Here is a 23,682-nt window from a genome sequence, read left to right as displayed (position 1 = left end):
TACTACGTCCAGGATATTTGAGCCCTTAGTGGGTGTGCCTAGCAGCTGTTGGAGAACATTTCCATTGACAAAGTCCAAGAACCTCTGAACTTGCATGTTAGTGGTTGTTTATGTTCCCCAGTAAATGGTAGGATAGTTGAAATCAGCCATGAGTAAGGTGTTTGGCTGCATGGCGAGTGACTCCAGTAAATCCAGGTACGTGGTATGTTTTTTCTGGTTCATGTGGGGGGAGGGGCCTATAGATATGTATATGTAGATAAATGGATGGATATATGTACTTGTTGGGTTATATCGATGGAATATATGAAGGAGTCCGATATGTGATGCATATCATATGTACGTAAAATATTTCTTACTGTATATTTGATGAGAGTTTTGTGGTCACTCTTCACAAACTTTCCCTAATCCTGCAGTGTGATATATTTCATGTATCACTAAAGTCAGAGAGACCCATGCATTCCATTTATCCCTTCTCTTGTTTTTTTTCATGTACTTCAGTGAGCTTCACTAATAGTTGGATTTTCTCTTAAGTAAATCTGGTTCTGAGGTTTAATCTTCCTACAGTAGCATTTCATTTATTTCATGTGAAACTTTAGTGAAAGTTGTCTTTGTGAAGTTAAAGTTTTAAATTATTTTTTTTTCTCCTTTGTTTATCGAACATTGAGAACTCAGAGTTTTTTCTTATGCCTTTCTCTGCCCTCATGCATCCGTAAAACAGGCAAAAGGATGGATGTTTACAGGGTTGTGTAAGGACTTTGTGACCCACTCCTATGAATGACATTGTTCCCCAGTAACCCCCCCCCCCCTTGTATGTGGACATCTCTGTCTCATTTTTGGATTAAAAGCAGAGCACTTGCCCTGGGACACCCACCTCAAACCCTTCCTCTTGAGTGATGCGAGTAGGTTTAGCACCATTATTTTAACCCCTCCTCATTTTTGTTTTACTAAATAAAGTGCATGGGAAATTCATTCCATTTTTTTCTTTATTGTAAGTGAAAATTTGAGTATAAGAGGTTATTTAGGTGAGCTAGGGTATTTTTTGGGGATGTCTGTTCCATGTGAAAAATTTTCTTATAGTTTTAATGAGTAGTCTACATTTGGGAAGTGTAAATGAGTTTTAATGAATTTGATGACGCACCATGGGATTATATACCCTGTTGACCATTGTGTACATACCTCCCACACTCATAGAAGACATAGTGCTACATCATCTCACCCTTGATGTAATACCACACCTCCTGATGTGTATGAGAAGTCTGCATTGTGCTGGCTGTTCTTCATATCCCTTTATAGCTTGTACTTTGTCTATCCCAACTCTGCCGTAAAATCTGTGTTCGTTACACTACAAGTCACTGACTGCAGCTTTCAGCTTACTGCTGTCAGAGAGCTGACTGTCAGTGATTTTTCATGTGGCCAGGCCGCTGACTCCATACATTCCATGTGGTGAATTACCACACAGATGTACTATTTAATGTGTTTTTATAGTTAAAATATTAAGCTTCAGTAAATTAATTACAGCAATTTTAATGCACCCTGCCAGGTTTCATCTTCATCTCTTGCGACAATTGAAGAAAATGTCAAGTGAATAATAAATTTGTATTGAACATCAATAATTTAGGGGGGTTAACTGTATTATATTACTGTTTGTTTACATCAGTAAACATTTAGTGCCATATTTTTCATTAACCCTGTTTCCATGAGTTAGAAAATATTTGATCCAGTGTTGTCTTTTCCATCCTGCTTCAACCTGTGAGTTATCAGATCCGAGTCCTGGCATTCCAAAAGACTTCAACCTGGGAGCTTCACCTCCTGTACCCACAATCCCTTTCTCTCTTTTGTCTACCCCAGATCTCATTTGCTGCCTCCCGGGACTGCAGCACAGTTGTGAGCTCCACTGTGGATCTGTTGTATTTTTTTGGTATTTGGTGTGATGTTTGCTCATCTTCCTCTATCCATTGTCACTTTTTTGAGTTAATCTTGTTAAGGTTAAGTTAGAGTTAGGTTTGGTTTTGTAAGTATTGTTCTTTTTGTGTGTTGGTGTTTCTGAGTCTGTGGCACTCCCCTCTCTTGTATCTTTAGTAGTTTAAAAGAAAAAGTTATTCTGTCTTGAGTTTGCAGTGTGTGTGGTAGGTTAGATTGGGGGTTAAGTGTTTTATTTGTTTTCGTGTACCTTTCTTTCTTTATCTTGACTGATTTTTAGTTGGTGTTTTCTCCTTTGCCATGGATAAGGATAAGGGGGTTTAAGAAGTATGTGGGATGCTGCCACAAATTACCATCACAGTATGCCCATGATTGGTGTATTTATTACCTTGGCACCTTACTCTCGGATGCCGAGTGCTCTGTTTGTGCAGGCTTCAGTACCAGGGCTCTGAATGTGTACTGGGCCAAGTTAGTGCTAAAGGGCTTGTTGTCTTTGTGGGATCCTGTGACTTCCACTTCTTTTTCATTAAAGAAAATTGATGAGTGAGTGGGGACAAACTAAGGAGGGCTCCAAGAACCCCATGGTGCAGGATAAGGACATTGGGGACCATTAATTAGTGGCGCCTCCTCTTTCTGATCAGCCAGATTTGAAGATCACCAGCATTAGGCTTCTACGGCTGTGTCGACACCAGAATCAGGTTCCTTCTTGTCTAATTTGATCTCCCAAGGTGCTGAATTTGGGGAAGTCATTGTCCCAATCGTTAGTCATTCGTAGCTTGTCTTGGCTAAAGGAGCAAGTTCAAAGGGCTGCATTCCCCTTTCTCTCCTGTTGCTCCTAGGAAGTTGTTGTCAGGGTCCTTTCCCTCATCACCTGTAATCTGAGCCTCTGGCTCTGACCTGATCATCAGATCCAAATGCTGGCAGGCAAGATTCCATGCCATTATCAGTAGCCTCATCAACTCGGTCTGCCTGTTCAGATGGGAATCTTAGGCCTATGGATTTGGAGCAGCTGATACAGTCCTTCTTGCAGGCCCAAATTCAGCTAGCATTTATCCCCACTGTCACGGTTCCAGTAAATAAGGGGTCCGCTCCATTGGGTGTTTTTCCTTTCTCTGGCCCTTCAGCTTTGGGGATTTTGGATCCAGTTGTCTTGCCTCCACTCAGGTCAGTTCCAGTGGCTTGACTGCTTCAAGCACCACCCCCTGTCTTAGCTTTCTCATTTGCAACAGTGTTGTTGCCAAGCTCACCTTGGAGCCAAGGGTTCTTGGGTGGTGTTTCATGTTTGGGATCAACTCTTAAGAGTTTCATTGTTTGGGCAGGTTGGGTTGGGTTTGAAGTCAGGTGGCTCCTTGGGCTCTTTGGATCATAGGGGGTGTCCGCTACGGGCAGCCAGCTTTGGCCTCTGCCTTTAACATGGTGGGAAAACTGTTCTCCAAGCTGGAGATGAGGTGGTCAACAACAACCAGTAATCCTCCACTGTTTTTGAATCTGCGAGCATGCATCAGGAATCTCTGGGTCAACCCACACCTCCCGGTCTCCAGAACACGCTGCATCCAGGACCCACTGCCTCTTCCACATCTGCCCCAAATTCTCTGATTCAGGAGAGTCATTGTAAGAGTCTGTGCAAGAGGAAGTACTTGGATTCCACAGAGGAATCTCTCATGGTGGATACTGACCTCAAGGAAGGAGAAGGTTCCCCAATGTCACCCCTCAAGAAAATGCCGGCCTTGGAAATCTTATGAAGCTCCTTTATCAGCGTGGGGGTTGGATGGCTGAAGCCCCCTCTCTGCAGGAATCAGTATTTTTGGAGGCTTTTGGTGTGGGCCCATCTAGATCCTGGGTGGTCCCCCTCCAGATGCACTTATTGTCCTGGTGTCCCAGATGGCCTGGAGGAAACCAAATGCAGTAGAATCTATCCCTAAAAAAAAAAAATTAAGATCTTGCCCCCCCCCTCAAGGACTGGCAACATTGGAGTAAGAGTCCTACTTCTGATGCCATCATGGTGGTGGCAGCCACCCAAAAGGACATTTTAGAGGAAAGTTCTTTGGTCCATCCCCCAAACAGGAAGTCTAGGGTGCTGGACCACTTAGAGAAGCTGAGAGCGTTAAATTATTTAGCTCATTTGTCAAGACCTCAAAGCGACATTGTCTCTTAAGTGGCAAAGTTGCGAAGAGACAGCAGGCACCCAAGACTCAAAAAGACTCTGGAGACTTGGTTGTCAACCTTACAATCCATTTCCATCATGTCTATGCACCTGCTGTTCAGTGTGGCTGACAGAATATCTCAGGCTGCTGACACACTTGGATGAAATTATGTAATTTTGTTGACTGCTTTAAGGCGTCCTTTGTCAATGACCCTTTCAGCAAGCTTATCTCTGTTTCACCCACAGGTCAAGGACATGTTAACTAGGATGGAAAAGGATGGGAAGATGCTGCCTGCCATCGAAGTGTGCTTTGCCACCTTTTCTAGGAACTAGAAAGGGCCAGACATCTCTCTTTTTAGAGAGCACAACAGTCTTTTCAGGATACCTCTGGTGAGGGTGACCCTCATAGTGGGGGGGGCAGACATAACAGATGTTGCTCACTCGGCAGAGGTAGTCAGCAAAACTAGGGCTTCTATGGAGCCTTTTTAGGGAGGCCCTTTCAGCCTACCTGAATGGTTGCCTGACTGTTCTACATGGGTGGCAGTTGGGGGTCACTTGGCTCTCCAGCCAAATGCTTGGGAGGCCAATCACCTCAGACACCAGTGTTGAGAGTTGTATCCAGAGGCTGAACAATTCCATTTTTATTTTAACCAAGTGGAAATGCCAAGTCCCTTCCAGATGTTCCACCCCATCAGAGAGAGAGAGATGTAGCTATCGAGATTCAGAAGTTGCTAATAAATCGAGTCCACCAAGAGGTCCCAACAGACCAACAAGGATCTAGAGTCTATTGATGCCAAACAAAAAGAATGACCTTCAACCAATTTTGGATCGAGTTCATGTTATAACACTGAACGCTGAAAACAGCGAATGGTGTTACATCGACACATATTCAGCGAACGCTGAAAATGTCGAAACCACGGAACAGCGATTTCTTTCCTAGGGAAAGAAATCGCTGTTCCAACCCCCCCCAAAAAAAACATTAAACACTTCCAAACACATACACACATACCATAACCCTAATTATACCCCCCAAAACCAGTAAACAACTAAATACACATATGCACATAACCCAACCATACATCTAACAAAAAAAAAAAAAAAAAAAACAGTAAACATTTTAAAACATATGCACTTACCTTAACCCGCACCCTAACCCTAAGGTCAGTAACTCTCGCACATTTACATGAACAGTTGTAAACACAAAACACACTTACCTTAACCCTAATCCTACCACCCCCAAAACAAAAGTAAATAGCTAAAAACACACACACACGTAACTCAACCATACATCTGACACAAAATAAAAAACAGTAAACACTTTCATACATATGCACTTACCTTAACCCGCACCCTAACCCTAAGGTCGGTAACTGTTGCACAATCACGTTCGGGAGCTATACCGGACAAGGGACCACACTACACTCCAGAACAGGCAAAGCAACGAAGCGGTCAAGTGACTTCTTCCCCAGGGAAAGAATTCGCTGAACAGCCGTTTCGCTGTTTTGCCTGTTTGCCCTACATGTTTCGATGAAAACGCATTTGACAAAATGCATTTTCATCGTTCTAATATGAACCCTTTTGGATCTGAGCAAACTGAAAGATTAAGTGAAGCAGGCCAAGTTCCGGATGGTCACGGTGCAGATCATTCAGCTTCTATTGAGGAAGGACAACTGGATGTGCTTGATTGATTTCAAGGACGTCTACCATCATATAGAAATTGCAAGGTGGTCCAGGAGATGTCTGTGCTTCCAGCCAGTTCAGAGCATTGCTCTTTGGTCTCACCTTTGCTATCTGGGTGTGTACCAAGCTCATGGCAGTTGTAGCAGTTTGGTTCAGGTTGCAGGGCTTCCAGTTCTTTCTGTACCTAGATGATTGTCTGTTCATCACCTGCATGAGGGTGTTGTTAGTCAAGGCATGAGACAACTTACTGCAGCTGTGCCTGTCCCTAGGAATCTCTATGAATTACAAGAAATGCCTTCTACAGCCGGTTCAAGTGCTGGAGATCATAAGATGCCATTTAAATATAGTATCTCAGATAGCAAGATTTTCAGTACACAGGGTGAGTTCCCTTCTTGCAGAGGAGATTCATCTGCTTCTCTTTCATAAACCTCTGGCCTCCATGGGTCTGAGGCTATTGGGTCACATGGCCACATCAGTTTGCCCGACACCCTCTGTGAGGTACCATATGAGGATACTGCAGTGGATGTTAGTGACTCAGTGGTCTTATTTAACCAATCCCATGAACTTTCCCATTGTGATGACACACACATTTGTCAGACTGTGATCAGAAGGTGGTTGGGGTCTTCCTTGATTTTTGTCACCTTTTATTCTTCCCCAGCCTCAGGCCACAGTCACTACAGACTCCTACCTCCTGAGGTGGGGGTGCATTTCACATGGAAGATGGTTCGGGGGACCTTGTTGATTTTTCAGGCCAATCTTCACGTCAGTGTTTTGGAAAAAAGTATGGTCCTTCTAGCATTGCAGGCCTTTCAGGATTTTCTACAGAAGAGTATGATCTCAGTCCAAATGGACACTATGTCTGTGGTTTAGCACCTGAAAAAAACAGGGGAGCTGTGTCTTATCCTTTTTGTCCAGAAGTTACGAGTATGTGGCAGTGGGCAATCTCCTCTCAGTGGTATCTGATTAGCAAGTCATGTCTATCTTTGTGGACAATTTAAGCAAAAACATTTGTCTTCCTTACAAGTGGTCCCTAAATCCAGAGGTAGCAGCCCAGCTCTTCCATTTCTGGGACGCACCTCATGTTGCAATTGGTGTGCCATCCCGTCTAACACAAAGTACAACAGTTTTTATGTCCTGATTCCCTCTGTGGGATAATCACCAAGGGTTGCTCTTCTGAATGCTTGAGCCCTGGGTCTCTTGTATGCCTCCCACCCCAATAATAAAATTTTTTCAGAAACCCATCCCATTGCAGATGACTGTGATTCACATTGCTCCGTTCTGGCTGTGACAAGTTTGGTTCCCTTTCCTGTGGCTCCAATTTCGGTACCCTCCTTGGGTCCTAGATCCCATACCGAATTTGATATCTCACCTAGTGAATATTTCCCCACTCAGTCTTCATACTCTCAAAGTGACTGCATGGTTCCTCCAGTTTTCCATGACAGCCAAAGATCCCAAACTGTCCAACAGAGTTATAAATATTTTGTCTTCCTCTCAGAATACTTCTGTGTGCAAAATTTATGCTAGTAAATGGAAACGTTTTGCAATTTGGGCATTGTCAAAGGGCTTGGACCCCATCTCAGCCCCGCTAGATGCGTTTCTGGATTTTCTTGTTGACCTTTTTCATTCTGGACTGAGCTATTCTACTATTAAAGTTCAGCTAGCGGTTATTTTTAATTTTCATATTGACAGAGATAATACTTTAGAAACTGCTCAGAAGATTTCTAAGGTGTTCCTGAGAGTACTTTTTTTATCACAACCTCCCATTTAAGATCCCGTTTCTCCTTGGGATTTATCTTTCATGCACTATGTTTTATCTAGCCCTCCCTTTGAACCTTTGTCCACTATCTCTTTGAAGTTGCTGTCTTTAAAGACTATATTTTTCTGCTAGCTGTGAAGTCTGGTAGATGAGTATCAGAGCTGCAGACGTTATCCTCAGTACCTCCATATTTGATTTTCCGTAGGGACATTTTTTCCCTTGGACTGATCCTTCTGTTTTCCCTAAGGTGGCATCTGAGTGTACCTTGAACCCTCTTCCTGTGAGTTGTTTGGACCAGGGCAGTAAGTGGCCAAGCTGTCAAGGTGCTCCATCTTGGGGTCCTGTATTACTGTCCTGTAGTATATATATCTTGCATGTCTGATATTTGTGGGAGGGGAAAACGCAATCTGAAATAGAAAGAAGAGAGCAGGGTATTTTGGGTAGAGGAAATGGAGCTCCAAGGTTGAACTCTTTTGGAATGGCTGGCCTTGGATTCGATAAACTTACCAGATGAACCGGACGGAAACAGACAATACGAATCTATTGTTATATAAGTACATAACTTTAGTCTTCCTAGAATGTTTGCATTCTTACCCTGCAATTTGCCAGATGATGCATTATGTCTAATTCTGTAAGGTTTTATAAAATTTTGCATTAATTGTATTTGTTTGGTTGTAGGTGACTGGACTTCATGCAGCACTTGAACAAGAAAGATCAAAAGTTAAAGTACTACAGACATTATTAAAACAGCAGGTAAAATTCAGAGTGTTACACGGTTTGCTGCTGTCACTTTTTATCCTGAGTTTTCAGTATTTTTTTAATTGGCATTTTATTTAAGTGGTTTGACTTTAGTATCAATACTTTTGCCTTTTTGTTCATACATAATACTTAATTTCTTATTGCTACATGTATGCACCAGCATTTCTGCTATTTAAGGGGGGGGGGGTGGCAAGAGTTAAATGGGATACGTTGATCTCTCCAATAGATATTTTTAGAGCTACACAGTTAAGGCTCATATATTTATATATATATTTATATATATATATATATATATATATATATATATATATATATAATATATATATATAATATATATATATATATATATATATATATATATATATATATAAAACACAAGCAGAAGGCTGTAATTCAAAGTGGAAAGGGATGATGATGAAGTGTGTGTGTAGGGGGGGGGGGAGTTCAAGAAATACAGAGAGTGGGATTTTGGATGCAGATTCTTATGGAGTATAACAACCATATAGAATATTATATTCATAATGTAGCACAAAGTATTGTAAGAAATATGCCAACAAAAAAATGGAGAAAGGAAATTTTGACAATAGAGATGACTGCAAGCAGAGGTTCAGAAAATAGGCAAGAGGGGGCTGAAATTTACTGTAGAAAACTGACAAAAGGAATCAAGGTATTGGAAGCAAATAACTAGAGAGGGAAAGGAAATGGAGTGGGATGAGGCCAAAAAGACATTTGGACTGCACGCAAGACACTGCCTTCCCTGCCAGAGATTTATGTCAAAGTATAGGCACAGAGAAAGGGGTAGGGGCAGGGTTTCTGGCTGAATCTAAGACAGAAGCTGCTGTAAAAAAAAAAAAAAAAAAAGGGATGTAGTAGTTCGCATCAGTCAGTCATTCTTCCTCAGCAGAATGAGGAGGGACTGTACTGTGACCATTCAGAACTTCGTGTGTTTTGACATATTAATTGAGATGCCTGATGCCCAAAATTGGCTTGAGATCCCTGGTCATTTTGACACTAAAAAGAATTTTGAGTAAGTTCCAGATCCTTGTTGGTCTGGTGGATTCTCCTGGATGACTTCCTTGTTTGGCAGCTTTCTTCCTAGTGGCTGCTGTTCTTTGATAGGGTGGACTGTTGGGAGTAGGTGGAAGGGGGTAAAGAAAAGGGATGCAACATCCTCTGATTATAATCCTCCTCACCCATAAATCTTCAGTGATGAATGTCCAGGATTCTGGATGCAGGGTGGATTGCAGTGATAAGCGCCCACCAGTTGCCTCCAGACCGTGGCAGTCAGGCAGACATTCAGGAGCGCTGATAAGGCTTCTCAGAGAGAAGACCCCTGCAGCCTTGGTTTTTGCGGACCCCTCTGCTGTGGGGACAATATTCACTGTTAGAATTCCCCCCTCTTCCATGGGAGGAGTCTGCCTCCAGAAGTGGCCAGCGAGAGCCCTGGCAACTTGTGGTATCACAGATGTTCGTGTTTCACTGTTGCAGTCATTACATTTGGGTAATCTGCTGGCAGGTTGCCCTTAGTCGACCTGATTAACAAAGTCTTGGGTCCTGCATCGGTTGCTGTCCCTTCTTCCATGACATCAGGTCGTCAGGGGTATAAAACATGCAGCCGACGCCATTACATCAGTCTTTCTTGCCGCACGGTGCCCGAAGCAGAAGCAGTTCCCAAGTGCCGTTCGGCCGACACCTGAAATTTTCGTTTTCGAGTTTCAGAACCAAAGTCTTCAACTAAAAGCTAAGTACCCAGTTGGGGAAACTTTTTCTTGCTCCTTACCGATGTCAGTAAAAGTTAATTGCATTACTTGTGGGAAGCAAATACTACATAAGGATTTTCACTTGTACTGTATTCCTTGCCTAGGCCCTGATCATAACGTACCTTGTTGTCAGTTTTGTGCTAGATTTAATCAATGCACTATTAAACGTCTGTATATTTTTGCTTCTAAATAACTATCCAGAAATGAAATCAGTTAGCAATCCGACTACGGGAATACCTAAAAGACGCAAAGAAAAAGACAGAGACAGGCCGTCGAGGTCCAAAACTAACGACGACGCTTCTCTTAAGCCAGTCGCTAGTTCACCGGTACTCAGTGAGGCGCTTTCGCAGCCCCTGATGCCCACTACTTTTGATTCGCAGGCCTCTACTGAGACCCATTCAGAGTCTGGTATGCCGCGAGATGCTTTAAGTATTGAACCCGTGGATGTCTTTACCTTAGATGGGTCCAGAGCCACTGTGCAGGCATTGGCTTCTGAGGGTGTTTTCAGGCCTAAAGATGTGCATATTAAACCAACGCCATCTTCAAAACTAAGGCCAAAATCTACTTCTATGTCTAAAAAAATGATGCTTGTGCCACATGTGCAGGCCCCTGTGCCTAAAAAGCAAATGATCAAAATGGCTGAAGATTTAATTACCTTGATCAGGGGTAGCCAACCCCCTCCTGCTAAGAGGCCTAGGCAAGACATTGATTATGAATCTTCTGATCAGGATTCAATTTCTTCTGATTTTTCTACTGAACAGGATTTATCTATACCTACTTATGAGGACTCTGAAGCAGAAGATTCCATTCCTTCTGCTTCACCCCTGAGGATTTCTCTTTTGGAGAAACTTTACTTACTTTAAAGGAACATTTCCACTGGGAAAGTCAGGATTTCTCTGAATCTAAAAAAGAGGCTTAGAGATTTTCTTCTTCTTCCTCAGCATAGGCCTTTGGCTATACCTCCTGTTCTAGACATTGTTGTTGATGTTTTTTTCAGACTCTAGTATGGCTCCTGATTCTCTAAGCCAGACAGATACTACAGGGTTCCTGACTCCCACAAATTCCTTTTCAAAAATCCTACTACTGATCCTGAAACCATTTCTCAGGGTCCCAAGGGCATTAAGGCCTCTCCTGGTAAAAATCCTACTCCTTCTGATAGAGATTCCAGGGTGCTGGATAGATGGGGTAAGAAGGTTTACATGTCTGCAACCTTGGCAATCAGGACTTTGAACTGTCAATTTCATATGCTTAAATATCAACAGCATATCATGGGACTACTTAAACAGAAAATTATGTTGATCTCTGTGTGGAAAATAAAGATTTGCAGGATTTATTACATTCAGCTGAACAAGTTGGAAAACATACTGTGCAATGTGGTTTTGATTCCTTGGAGGCCTCTTGCAGGGCTGCTGTAACTGGATCTGTGCTAAGAAGGCATGCTTGGCTCAAAGAGCAAACTTTGCCTGACCATGTTAAAGCAAAATTGTTGGATGCATATTTTACAACAGGACCGTCTCTTTTGTAATAAGGCTGAAGAAGTGTTAAAAAAGATGAAAGATAAAGCTAAATCTATGCAAACTGTGAAAGATTTCTTACAAGTGCAACCTCCCAGATTTAGTAGATACTGGCCTACTAAGAACTGGTCCTTTCCAGTCCCTTAGAGAGCCGCTCAAGTCAAATCCAGACATTCCAAAGGCTCCAGGTTTCAGTCACAAGGAACTTTTAGAACAAAACAATGGGGTGCCTCCACCTCCAAATCTGGAAACGACAAGACACCCCCTATGGTAAACAGTCTCAATGACTTCCCTCTACAATCAACAAGCACTTACCTTTTAGCTGCCCCTTTGGGGGGAAAACTGGCACTTCATGCACAAAACTGGCAACTTATTACCCAGGACAAATGGGTTTTAAATATAGTATCCCAGGGATACAGATTTCATTTCCACATGTTGCCAATCCCAAACGGATGGCCATATCTGATGCCAAATCAGTGGGCAGAGGCCCAGAAACAAGTTCTGTCCCTCATGAACATGGGGCTATTCAACCAGTACCAGAAGAGGAAAAGGGACAAGGTTTCTATTCAAGACTTTTCCTGGTACCCAGAAAAGACAAATCATGGCATCCAATTCTGGACATTCCAAAATTCAAGATGCTGACTCTTCAACAGTTGCTACCTATGCTAGGCAAAGATGCCTGGTTGGTAACTCTAGACTTAAAAGAGGCTTACTTGCATATCCCAATCAGGGAATCTTGCAGAAGATACCTCCACTTCAAAGCAGGCTACTTGCATTACCAGTTCTCTGCACTGCCCTTTGGCTTATCTACTGTGCCCAGGGTTGTCACAACGTGCCTGGCTCCAGTAATTGCATTTTGCAGGTAAAGAAATATTCAGATATATCCATACCTGGACGATTGTCTAATTCGGGCAGAAAACAAGGACATTCTTCTAAAGCATCTGGTGTTTGTAAAAGGGGTTCTAACTTGTGTAGGGTACACCATAAACGAAAATAAATCACAATTGGTACCCTCTCAAAAAATTACATTCCTGGGTGCAAGCTTGAATACAACTGCCCAGATGACTTACCTTACACCAGAAAAGCAAATTCAATTTGGTGACTTACTTCAAACAGGTGGCCACAAAAACCCTGCTGTCTGCAAGACAAATTCTGCAAGCCTTGGGGTTCATGGCCTATTGCATTCTTCTAATTCCATATGCAAGACTGCATATGAGGAAACTTCAGTGATACTTAAAAAGTTTATGGAGTCAACATTGTCACAGCCTGGAAACAATGATTCCTATCATACCTTGCCTGCAACTAGAGTTCCTATGGTGGGCAGAGGCCTGCCACCAAAACAAGGGACTGCCATTCACTCCACCCCCTGCCACCCAAACCCTAACTACAGACGCATCAGACTATGCTTGGGAGGCTCATCTGGCAGGAAAGTGTATTCAGGGCAAATGGAGCCCAAATCAAATGCACCTACATATCAGTCAGAAAGAGAAGCTAGCTGTACAGAATGCACTGACAGCCTTCAAGGACTACCTTCATCCAGGACAACTAATGATAAAGACAGACAACACCACAGTTATGTGGTACATAAACAAGCAGGGAGGTACACATTCCTACCCCCTTTGCAGACTAGCCATGGCATTGTGGAACACGGCCTTGACCCACCAAATACAACTACAAGCTCAATTCCTGCCAGGAAAGCTAAATACTCTGGCAGACAAACTAAGCAGAAATCTTATGGACCCACATGAATGGAAACTGGAACCACAAGTTTTCAGCATGTAGACACGCAAATGGGGGGAGTCCAGACATAGATCTTTTTGCCTTACCCCAGAACTATCAGTTGGACAAGTTCTGCACAAGAAGTCCTCACAAAAAAGCTTGGAAAGTGCATGCTCTGTCATTCAGCTGGAAAAACTTATCAGTCTATGCTTTTCCCCCTCTGCCTGTGCTCTCCAAAGTTGTACTAAAAGTCAGACAGGACAAACCAAAAATGATTCTGATTGCTCCAGAATGGCCTCGTCAACACTGGTACCCACTCCTGCACAATGTGTCACACCTTCCTCCGTGGCACCTGCCTCAGACACATTACCTACTGTGTCTCAGCAGAACTACCAAATTCTGCACACTCAGCTCCAAACTTTGAATCTTGCAGCATGGCTAATCAACTAATTTCACCCTTGTCATCCCTCAGCAAACCTTTGATGGATGTCATTTTATGCTGACAAATGGAAAAGATTCTGTGCCCGGAACCAATCACAAGGAATAAGCACAGCAATGCCCAATATTCCTCAGATTCTGCAATATTTAACTGAGATGCTTCACAAGGGCCTATCTTTTTCTTCCATAAAAATCCATGCCTCAGCCATTTCAGCTCGTTACAACATAGAACCTCCCCTCTTCTGTCATCCTCTGCTAAAGCAGTATCTTAGAGGGGCCAAAAATTTAAGACCTTCCAGGAGAGCGCCAACTCCTGCATGGGACCTCAGTTTTGTTTTGGAAAAACTCACTCTCTCTCCTTTTGAGCTAGCTGCTACTGTGGACCTAAAATTTCTCTCCTTGAAAACAGCTTTCCTTTTAGCAGTCACTTCAGCTAGAAGGATTTCAGAATTATAGGCTCTTATGGCAGTGGAGCTTTTCATTATTTTTAATCCGGACAGGGTGGCTCTCAGGACCAATCCATCTTTCATGCCTAAGGTGGTATCCAGTGTGGCTCTTAATCAGACCATTCATCTGCCAACTTTCTTTCCCAATCCACAGAACAAGGGTGAGCGGATTCTGCATTCATTGGATGTACACAGACAACTTAGATTCTACTTAAACAGGACAAAATCTGTAAGAAAATCTGAACAACTATTGGTGGCATTTGCTGCAGGGGTAGAGGGAAAGGCTATTTCAAAGCAGACCATTTCCAGATGGATAAGCCATTGTATTTGTTTCTGCTATATGCACCATGGTAAACCTATCCCCAAGGTGATTAGATCTAATTCCACCAGGGCTGCATCTACTTCTGCAGCCTTTCTCAGAGGGGTTCCTACCAGAGACATTCCAGAAGCTGCTACCTGGAGCTCAGATCATACGTTCACCAAACATTACCATTTAACTTTCTTCTCTAAATCCAGAGCTGGCTTTGCCACTGCTGTCCTGCAGGGCCTTAAAGCTGCTCCTAATACTGTATAAATCCATCCTCCCAACCATAGCTTTGTGATTCTACCCAAATGTAATGACTGCAACAGTGAAACACAAAGAACATAGTACAGTTGTGTACACTTACCGTAAATGTTGATGTTCAAGTGTATTCACTATTGCAGTCCTGGTTACCCACCCTCCTGCCTCCTGTTTTTCTCTTACTATACCTCTCCTTTCTTTTACTATGCTTAAAGCCTTTTTGGTGTATTTGCTTTTGTTTGGAGGTATATTTTTTGTGTTTTAATTTATATATACACACACACACACACACACACACACACACACATATATATATATATATATATATATATATATATATATATATATATATTTTTTTTTTTTTTTTTTTGCTCCCCATTTTGGGGGCACCTGACATCTGGGGCAAGAAAAACTGATGTAATGGCATTGGCTGCATATTTTATACCCCTGACGACCTGACGTCATGGAAGAGGGGACAGCAACCAAGGCAGGACCCAAGACTTTGTTAATCAGGCCGACTGAGGGCAACCTGCCAGCAGATTACCCAAATGTAATGACTGCAACAGTGAATACACTCGAACATCTACATTTATGGTAAGTGTACACAACTGTACTTTTCTTGCCTTCCTTTTGTTTTCTGGAAAAGGACCTCTGGGGTGTAGAAAACTGTATCTCTATGACAGAAAGGGTTACCCATCTTGCTTACTCCTTGAGAGTCTTTAACTTTTGGTCCATAAAATGTTGACCCATCAAAAGGGGTTTTAAAAAGGATGTCTTGAAAGGCTCTGCAAAGTCACACAAGCTCATCTAAACATGTCTCATTACAATAATGCCTGTACCTGTATTTCTTGAAGCACCTTCACTTGCATTAGAGATCAGACACACCGAGCCACTGGAAAGAGACTGTAGCATGGTCGTCTGCAAATCCACAGTTTTTTTGTCTGCCATAGACATGGACTCAGAGAGAGAGAGAGAGAGAGAGATAGAGAGAGAGAGAGAGAGAGAGAGAGATTTTGGAGAGCTGTTTGGTCAGATCTCTCTGAAATCTTGTCATATTTGCCAGATAATTTGGCTGCCTCAGAGCGAAGTTAGCTAAAGCACAAACCCATTTCCCAAACCTCTCCAAAGCCCTGGACTTCCTGTTAGGGGATGGAACAGCTCTCTTTAGCCAGCTTCTTTATAGTGGCTCCCAGTAGTACTGCCATGTAATCCACTGCCAAGCCTTTACTCCAATGTGGGTGATCTTTCTGTTCAATAAGAAATTTATTTGGTTTATGCAGTATCGATTCAGGCACATCTCTTTCCTTGCCCACTGAGAGATTATATTCTCCATCTCGCCAATGGGAGGGACCACCCAGGAAGTAGATGAGCCAGATCCATAGGCCTCAAAAAACACTGATTCCTCTTGGGATGGGGCTTTAGAAGACCAACTGCTTTTCTGTCTCAAAAGTTCAAGAATCTCCCAGAATGAAATGTCATCAAGTGGTGATCTGGGGTAGTCAGTGTCTTTGGTAATCTGGGGATAGTCAGCATCTTTGGTAAGAGACTGTTATGAGAAGTCAATGTGCCTCATGTTTCTGAGGTCCTTCAGTGGTGGGATGCTCTGGAGAGGACTCGGAAGACTGAAGGAGGGTCCTATATGTGGACCATCTTGAGTGTCAATGGAACCGACTGTCCTGAAGAGATAGGAAGAGCAGCAATAGAACCCAGGGCTTTTCAGTGGGGGATGGGCAGAGCCAAGAGTGTACTGGAGGTCCACTCACCAGAAAGGGATAGCACTCTGTCAGCTCCCTTGAAAGTAGATGCCAGGGGAAAAGCCAAAACCACCCCAGTAGGAGCACAGGTGTCCAAACAAAGTAAGTTTAATTATTCGACCCATCTCTGTTCTGAGGCCAATGTTAGAGCTCAGCTGTCTAGCACCAAAGCTCTGAGAGGAAGGGAAGGTTCTGAAAGTTTTGGAGTAGATCCCCTATTTCCCCCCTCCCAATCTATCATGAAAGCTTTGACTCAGAAGTATCCTCTTGATCAGAACCACATGGGTCAGCGCTATGGCCAGAGTGGAAGACTGCCAAGTCTTGGGATCTGATGAGGACAACCCTCGAGTGATGCTCAGATCTAAAGTCTCTGAACCCAGATGACTGATCGGGATAGGAGTGACCATAGGAAGGGAGAAATGACCGAAGTTTACAGGTCTGACAGGGGTCAGAGCCAGAAGAACCACAAATGAATTTGGGTCCTGAGGAATGTCCTCATCATTCTAGCCACGTTTGCTTCTGTCAGGCTTCTGGTAGACTGGACTGATCTAATGGAGGAAGAAGTCGGAGGAGGTCTGGAAGATCTTTCCAGTGGTCTCTCCTGTAAGAAGGGGGGAGTTCAGTCTAGAGGAGACCAACTCCAGAGAGACAGTTGGCTCTGGGAAAGTTGGAGTTTGAGGCCCTATGACTATCTGATCCAAAGGGGGGGTCATATCCAAAGGTTTTGAAAGTTTCAGGGTTGGAGTCACAAAAGCCAGAGAAGAGGAAGAGCAGTCAGGGGAATGTTTTCTAGTCTCTTTGCCCTTTTCCCTGGGCTTGTCACAACTCTTTTCCCTGTTTTCTCTGTCTGAGGACTTCTTGGCAGATGGGAAGGCTCCAGGAGCAGAAGGTAATAATTGGGCCAAGTCTTCCACAGGGGCTGGAAGAAGTCCTTTCAAAACCAATTTGTTGCAGCATTCAGTTATGGCCCACTGACAAACACAATGCAGATAACACACTCCTCATTAAGAAAATGCATCCAAACAGTATGTGCACACTTCTGATAAGCATCAGAGTTGGGGATTTTGCACTTTTTGAAGCCTGATGGTTTCTCTGCAGTACCAGAAAGATGATCACGATGATAATAATAATAAGTGGAAAGACTACCAGAAAAGGGAAAGGGGCAGTGAGAGAGAGAAACTAATGGAGTGAGCAGAGAACAAAAAGTTTTTTTGTGTGAGAGATTCAGAAGAAAAATATGAATAAACATGAAAAGGAAAACTACATCTGTACAGCTATATATATGTGTGTGTGTGTGTGTGTATGTATATATATATATATATATATATATATATATATATATATATAATTTATATATATATATATATATATATATATATATATATATATATATGTGTGTGTGTGTGTGTGGGGTCTACTTCAGTTAGTCGAACTCACTGACCATTCAATACTTCTTCGTCAGACCTTATTTGTCGATGTTTTCATCTGTTGAACGATCATTTCAGCAAACATTTTCCCATAGTAAGTAACAAGTGGGCCATTATCGAGAGTTTGCCCTTTTCCCAACTGTAGTGTGATCTCGGAGTTGGTATATTTAGTCGGGGGGGGGGGGCAGCCACCCACCAGAGACAATTTTAAAAATGCTGTTTTTGTTTCAGTCAGTAGGTTGGCCAAGTTTTTATTTACATTGGGAAACAGTTTTGCTGAAACGATCGTTCGGATGAAGTTTCGACATTTAGCCAGTCGCCGGTTCGCCAATTCTCAGTGAGGCGCTTTCGCAGCCCCAGACACCCGCTACCTCAGAGCCACAGGCCTCCTCCGACTCCCACGTGGAGACAACTAGGCCTCTGGAAACTCAAAGTATTGGGCCTATGGAAACTAATCCCTCAGATGGGTCTGGAGCCGATGAGCAGGCATCGGCTTCTGAGGGTGTTTTCAGACCTTCACAACTTACCATTAAAGCAACAGCCAAGACAAAAACACCATTAAAGACAAAGAAGCAAGTACAGCATTCTCCTGGACAGTCCTCCATGCCTAAGAAACAGATGCTCAAAATGGCCGAAGACCTCATTACTCTAATCAGGGGTTCCCATCCCCCTCCTGAGAAAAGGCCTAGGCAGGATACAGACTGTGATCCCTCTGATCAGGTTTCCATTTCCTCTGATTCCTCTTCACACCAGGGATACTCTCTACCCCCCTATGAGGACTCTGATGCTGAAGAATCTATCCCTTCAGCCTCTCCTCCTGAGGATTACTCTTTTGGGGAAACTTTACATACCATGAGGGAGCATTTCCATTGGGAAAGTCAGGATTATTCAGAATCCAAAAAACAAGTAATCTCCATGGTATCCCCGAAGTCTCATAACAACCCACTAAAGTGTAGTGGGTCTAAAAACAAATAACAACAAATAACAACAACAAATAACAAATATTTTCTATTATTACTTTTTGACTTGACAAGTTTACGTTCGCTACTTCTACTACTATTGTCTGATCTGATTAATATACAGTGATTAACTAGAAATATATGGACTGAAAATCTTCCACACAGTGAAGTTTCTTATACTGTTTTGATTATTCAGAATCCAAGAAAAGGCTCAGGGACTTCCTTTTATTGCCTCAGCACAGGCCCCTTGCTATTCCGCCTGTGTTAGATATTGTGGATGATGTGTTCTCTGAATCCAGCTTATCTCCTGATTCTTTGCCCCCTGCACCAGCCAAACCAGATAGGTACTGTAGAGTCCCTGACTCTCACAAGTTTCTTTATAAAAACCCTTCTGCTGACCCAGAAACCATTTCCCAGAATCCCAAAGGGGTTAAGGCTTCCATTGCAAAAAATCAAGTCCCCTCTGACAGAGATTCTAGAGCATTGGATAGATGGGGGAAGAAAGTTTACACTTCTGCAACTTTAGCAGTAAGGGCTTTAAATTGCCAGTTTCACATGCTTAAGTACCAACAATAATGGCTCAGTTAAAACAGAAAATGCTTACAAGCTCAGAAGCTCCTGACTATAAAGAAATGCAGGATTTATTGCATGCAGTTGAACATTGGGGAAAACATACTCTGCACTGTGGTTTTGATTCTTTAGAGGCCTCTTGTAGACCCGCAGTTACAGGTTCTGTGATTCGAAGACATGCTTGGTTAAAAGAACAGAGTTTACCTGATCATGTTAAGGCAAAATTATTGGATGCTCCTTTACAGCATGATACATTGTTTGGTGTTAAGGCAGAAGAGGTGTTAAAGAAAATGGAGGATAAAGCTAAATCTATGCAAACAGTCAAAGATTTCTTACAGGTACAGCCACATCGATTTAGCAGAAATTGGCCTACAAAGAATTGGTCCTTTCCAGTGTCAGACAGGCCACAGAGAGGCAGATACAGACGCCCAAGAGGCAGATCTCAACCCCAAGGCTCTAACAGACAACGACAGTAGGGTACCTCAACCCCAAAAGGAGGTGAGGACAAATCTCAACCATACAGGAAACAGTCCCAATGACTTCCCCCTTTGTACGCCAAACACTTCCCTTTTGGCAGCACCCTTAGGGGGAAAACTAGCACTTTTTTATCAAAATTGGCAAACAATCACCCAAGATAAATGGGTTCTGAATATTGTGTCTCAAGGTTACAGGTTCCACTTTCACACTTTTCCAAGGCTAAAAGGAATGCCAAACCTGCCACAAAATCAATGGGCAGAGGCTCAAAAACAAATATCAGCCCTCATGGACATGAGAGCTATTCAAAAAGTACCACAGCAGGAACAAGGACAAGGATTTTACTCAAGATTCTTCCTGGTCCCCAAAAAGGACAAAGCCTGGAGACCCATACTAGACCTTTCAACTCTAAATACTTACCTGGATGTTCCGAAATTCAAAATGTTGACACTACAGCAGCTTCTTCCCATGCTGGGCAAGAAGGCTTGGCTTGTTACGCTGGACCTCAAAGAGGCATACCTGCATGTCCCTATCAGGCAAAATTGCAGAAGATACCTCAGATTCAAAGCTGGTACAATGCACTACCAATTCTCTGCACTGCCCTTTGGCTTATCTACTGTGCCCAGGGTCTTTACAAAGTGCCTGGCACCAGTAATTTCATTTTGCAGACAAAAAGGAATTCAAATATATCCATACCTGGACGACTGCCTCATTCAAGCAGAGACAAAGGACATTCTTCTAAAGCATCTGGCGTTTGTAAAAAGGTTGCTAATTTCTCTAGGGTACACAGTAAATGAAAAGAAGTCAAAACTAGTGCCCTCACAACAGATTATATTCCTGGGTGCCAGCTTAAATACAATGGCCCAGATGGCTTATCTCACGCCAGACAAACAAGGACAACTGACTCAATATTTTCAACTACTGGCAAAAAAGTCCCATCTCCCTGCAAGAAAAATTCTGCATGCCCTGGGATTCATGGCATCCTGCATACTACTAATTCCATATGCCAGACTGCATATGAGGAAATTACAATGGTACCTAAAAAGTGTTTGGACTCAGCACTCTCACAGTTTAGAAGCAGTTTGTTTGTGACTTTCAGCTTTTCCCGGTTAGGGGTCGCCAGGTTGTGCATCAGGGCTGGTAACCCGGTCCGCTAATGATTGGTAGTGGATTTTTACGTACCGAGTTACCAGCCCTGACGCACAACCTTCAACGAAGGCATGCCCCATTCACGTATGCCTCCACACAGAAGACGCTCTAGCTGAGAATTGAACGGGACAACGTCTTGCTATGAGGCGACAACGCTAATACCAATAATTCCCTGCCTACAACAGGAGTTTCGATGGTGGGCACAGGCATGTCACCGCAACAAGGGTCAGCCTTTCACTCTACCCACAGCCAGGCAGACACTAACAGATGCTTCGGACTACGCCTGGGGAGCACACATGGCAAGAAAATGTATTCAGGGCAAGTGGACCACAGACCAAATGCATCTTCACATCAATCAAAAAGAGATGTTGGCTGTTCAAAATGCCCTAACAGCTTTCAAGGACCTTCTGCATCCAGGACATTTGTTATTAAAGACAGACAGCACCACAGTAATGTGGTACATAAACAAGCAAGGGGTCACTCATTCTTTTCCCCATATGCAGGCAAGCCATGACCTTGTGGAACACAGCTCTAACTTATCAAGTTCATCTGCAAGCACAATTCCTGCCAGGAAAGAAAAATACTCTGGCATACGATCTAAGCAGAAATATCATGGACCCTCACGAATGGAAACTGAATCCACAAATCTTCAGCATGGTAATACAAAAATGGGGATGCCCAGACATAGATCTTTTTGCCTCCCCATTGAATTGCCAACTACAAAAATTCTGCACAAGGACTTATCACACACAAGCATGGAAAGTGGATGCTCTCTCGTTCAGCTGGAAAAGCCTAAAAGTTTATGCCTTCCCACCACTGCCTCTCCTTTCAGAGGTACTCCTAAAAGCCAGACAAGAAAAACCACAGATGATCCTGATTGCTCCAGACTGGCCACACCAGCACTGGTACCCAATCTTAAAGAACTTAGCTCAAGGCCCACCATGGATTTTGTCTAAAATTTCACACCTTCTGACTCAACAAAACAATCAGATCCTGCACGGTCAGCTCAAAACCCTAAACCTGGCTGCATGGCAGATTCATTAGTCAAACAGGTAACACCTCTCTCTAAAGCTGTTATGGATGTCATTTTGGAGGCCAGGAGGCCTAGCACCAGGAAATCTTACTCAGAAAAATGGAAGAGATTCTGCGCCTGGAACCAGGCTCAAAGCCTTGACCCTCTTGTCCCAAACATTCCTCAGATTTTACAATACTTAACTGAGATGCTGGACAAAGGCCTATCCTTCTCATCAATTAAGATCCACACCTCTGCCATTTCAGCACATTACAACACGGATCCTCCTTTATTCTCTCATCCCTTGCTAAAGCAGTACCTCAGAGGGGCTAAAAACATAAGACCGCCCCAGAGAGCACCAACACCAACTTGGGACCTCAATTTTGTTTTGGAAAAACTGACCCTACCACCTTTTGAGCCAGCCAATACAGCCGATCTAAAATTGTTATCATGGAAAACAGCTCTGCTCCTGGCAGTAACTTCAGCACGAAGAGTGTCAGAGCTACAGGCATTAATGGCAGTGGAACCTTTTATAATTTTTCATCAGGACAGGGTTTCTTTAAGGACAAACCCTACCTTTATGCCAAAGGTGGTATCTAGTGTGGCTCTTAACCAAACCAACCATTTGCCAACTTTTTATCCAAACCCCCAGAATAAAGGGGAGAAACTTCTGCACTCTTTGGACATACACAGGCAGCTACGCTTCTATTTGGACAAAACAAAAGCTTCCAGGAAAACTGAGCAACTGTTTGTAGCATATGCTGCAGGATCACAGGGCAAGGCTATCTCAAAGCACACTATCTCCAAGTGGATAGGACACTGTATTCGTTACTGCTACACACAGCATGGGAAATCTGTCCCTAATAACATTAGGCCACATTCTACCAGAACAACAGCCTTTCTCAGAGGAGTACCAACCAAGGAAATTTTGGAGGCTGCAACTTGGGAGTTCAGTGCACATCTTTACCAAGCATTACCACTTGCTTCTTTACTCTAAATCCAGAGCAGGATTTGCCACTGCAGTTATGCAGGGCCTCATAGCCAATCCTAACTCTTTATAGACCAGCCACCCAACCTCAGCTTTGGGATTCTACCCAAGTGTAATGACTGCAGCAGTGTAACACGATGAACATAGTACAGTTTTGTACCTACCATAAATGTAGATGTTCGAGTGTTCACACTGCTGCAGTCCAGGTTACCCTCCCTCCATCCCCTCTGTCCTAGCTGGACTTAGCTATACCTTTCTATCCTACACAACCTTTGTGGTGTATTTGCTTGTAACTGAAGGTATTGTTTTTATTTTATATATATGTTTTATTAGCAATATGTATTGCCTACCTACTTGGGGGCACCTGACATCTGGGACAAGAAAAACTGAAGAAAATGGCATCGGATGCATCTTATATACCCCTGGCACACTGATGTCAGGGAAGAAGCGACAGCAACCGACGCCAGACAAAGCCTTTGGAACTCTGGCCGACTGCAGGACCACCTGACGGCAGGATAACCCAAGTGTAATGACTGCAGCAGTGTGAACACTCGAACATCTACATTTATGGTAGGTGCAAAACTGTACTTTACTATTATTGCTCTTGAATGAGTTGGACAGACGGTGCCTTGCTTATGATTGTATTCATTTC

General features: G+C 43.1%; 1 protein-coding gene across 6 annotated transcripts in view; it reads left to right on the top strand.

The window, feature by feature from the left end:
* Positions 1–23,682, top strand: part of GKAP1 (G kinase anchoring protein 1) — a 2,226,639-nt gene that overhangs the window by 1,898,850 nt on the left and 304,107 nt on the right. For all 6 annotated transcript variants that reach the window (XM_044083704.1, XM_044083701.1, XM_044083700.1 and 3 more), the window contains one exon: positions 8,178–8,252. In XM_044083704.1, the coding sequence (XP_043939639.1) occupies positions 8,178–8,252 (75 nt within the window). The remainder of the gene's footprint in view (positions 1–8,177; positions 8,253–23,682) is intronic.

Source organism: Protopterus annectens, chromosome 9.part0 (assembly GCF_019279795.1).
Source record: "Protopterus annectens isolate FY-2018-M chromosome 9.part0, PAN1.0, whole genome shotgun sequence".
Classification (NCBI taxonomy): domain Eukaryota; kingdom Metazoa; phylum Chordata; order Ceratodontiformes; family Protopteridae; genus Protopterus; species Protopterus annectens.
The sequence above is the reverse complement of the archived record's forward strand: the minus strand, read 5'-3'. Positions and strand labels throughout refer to the sequence as shown.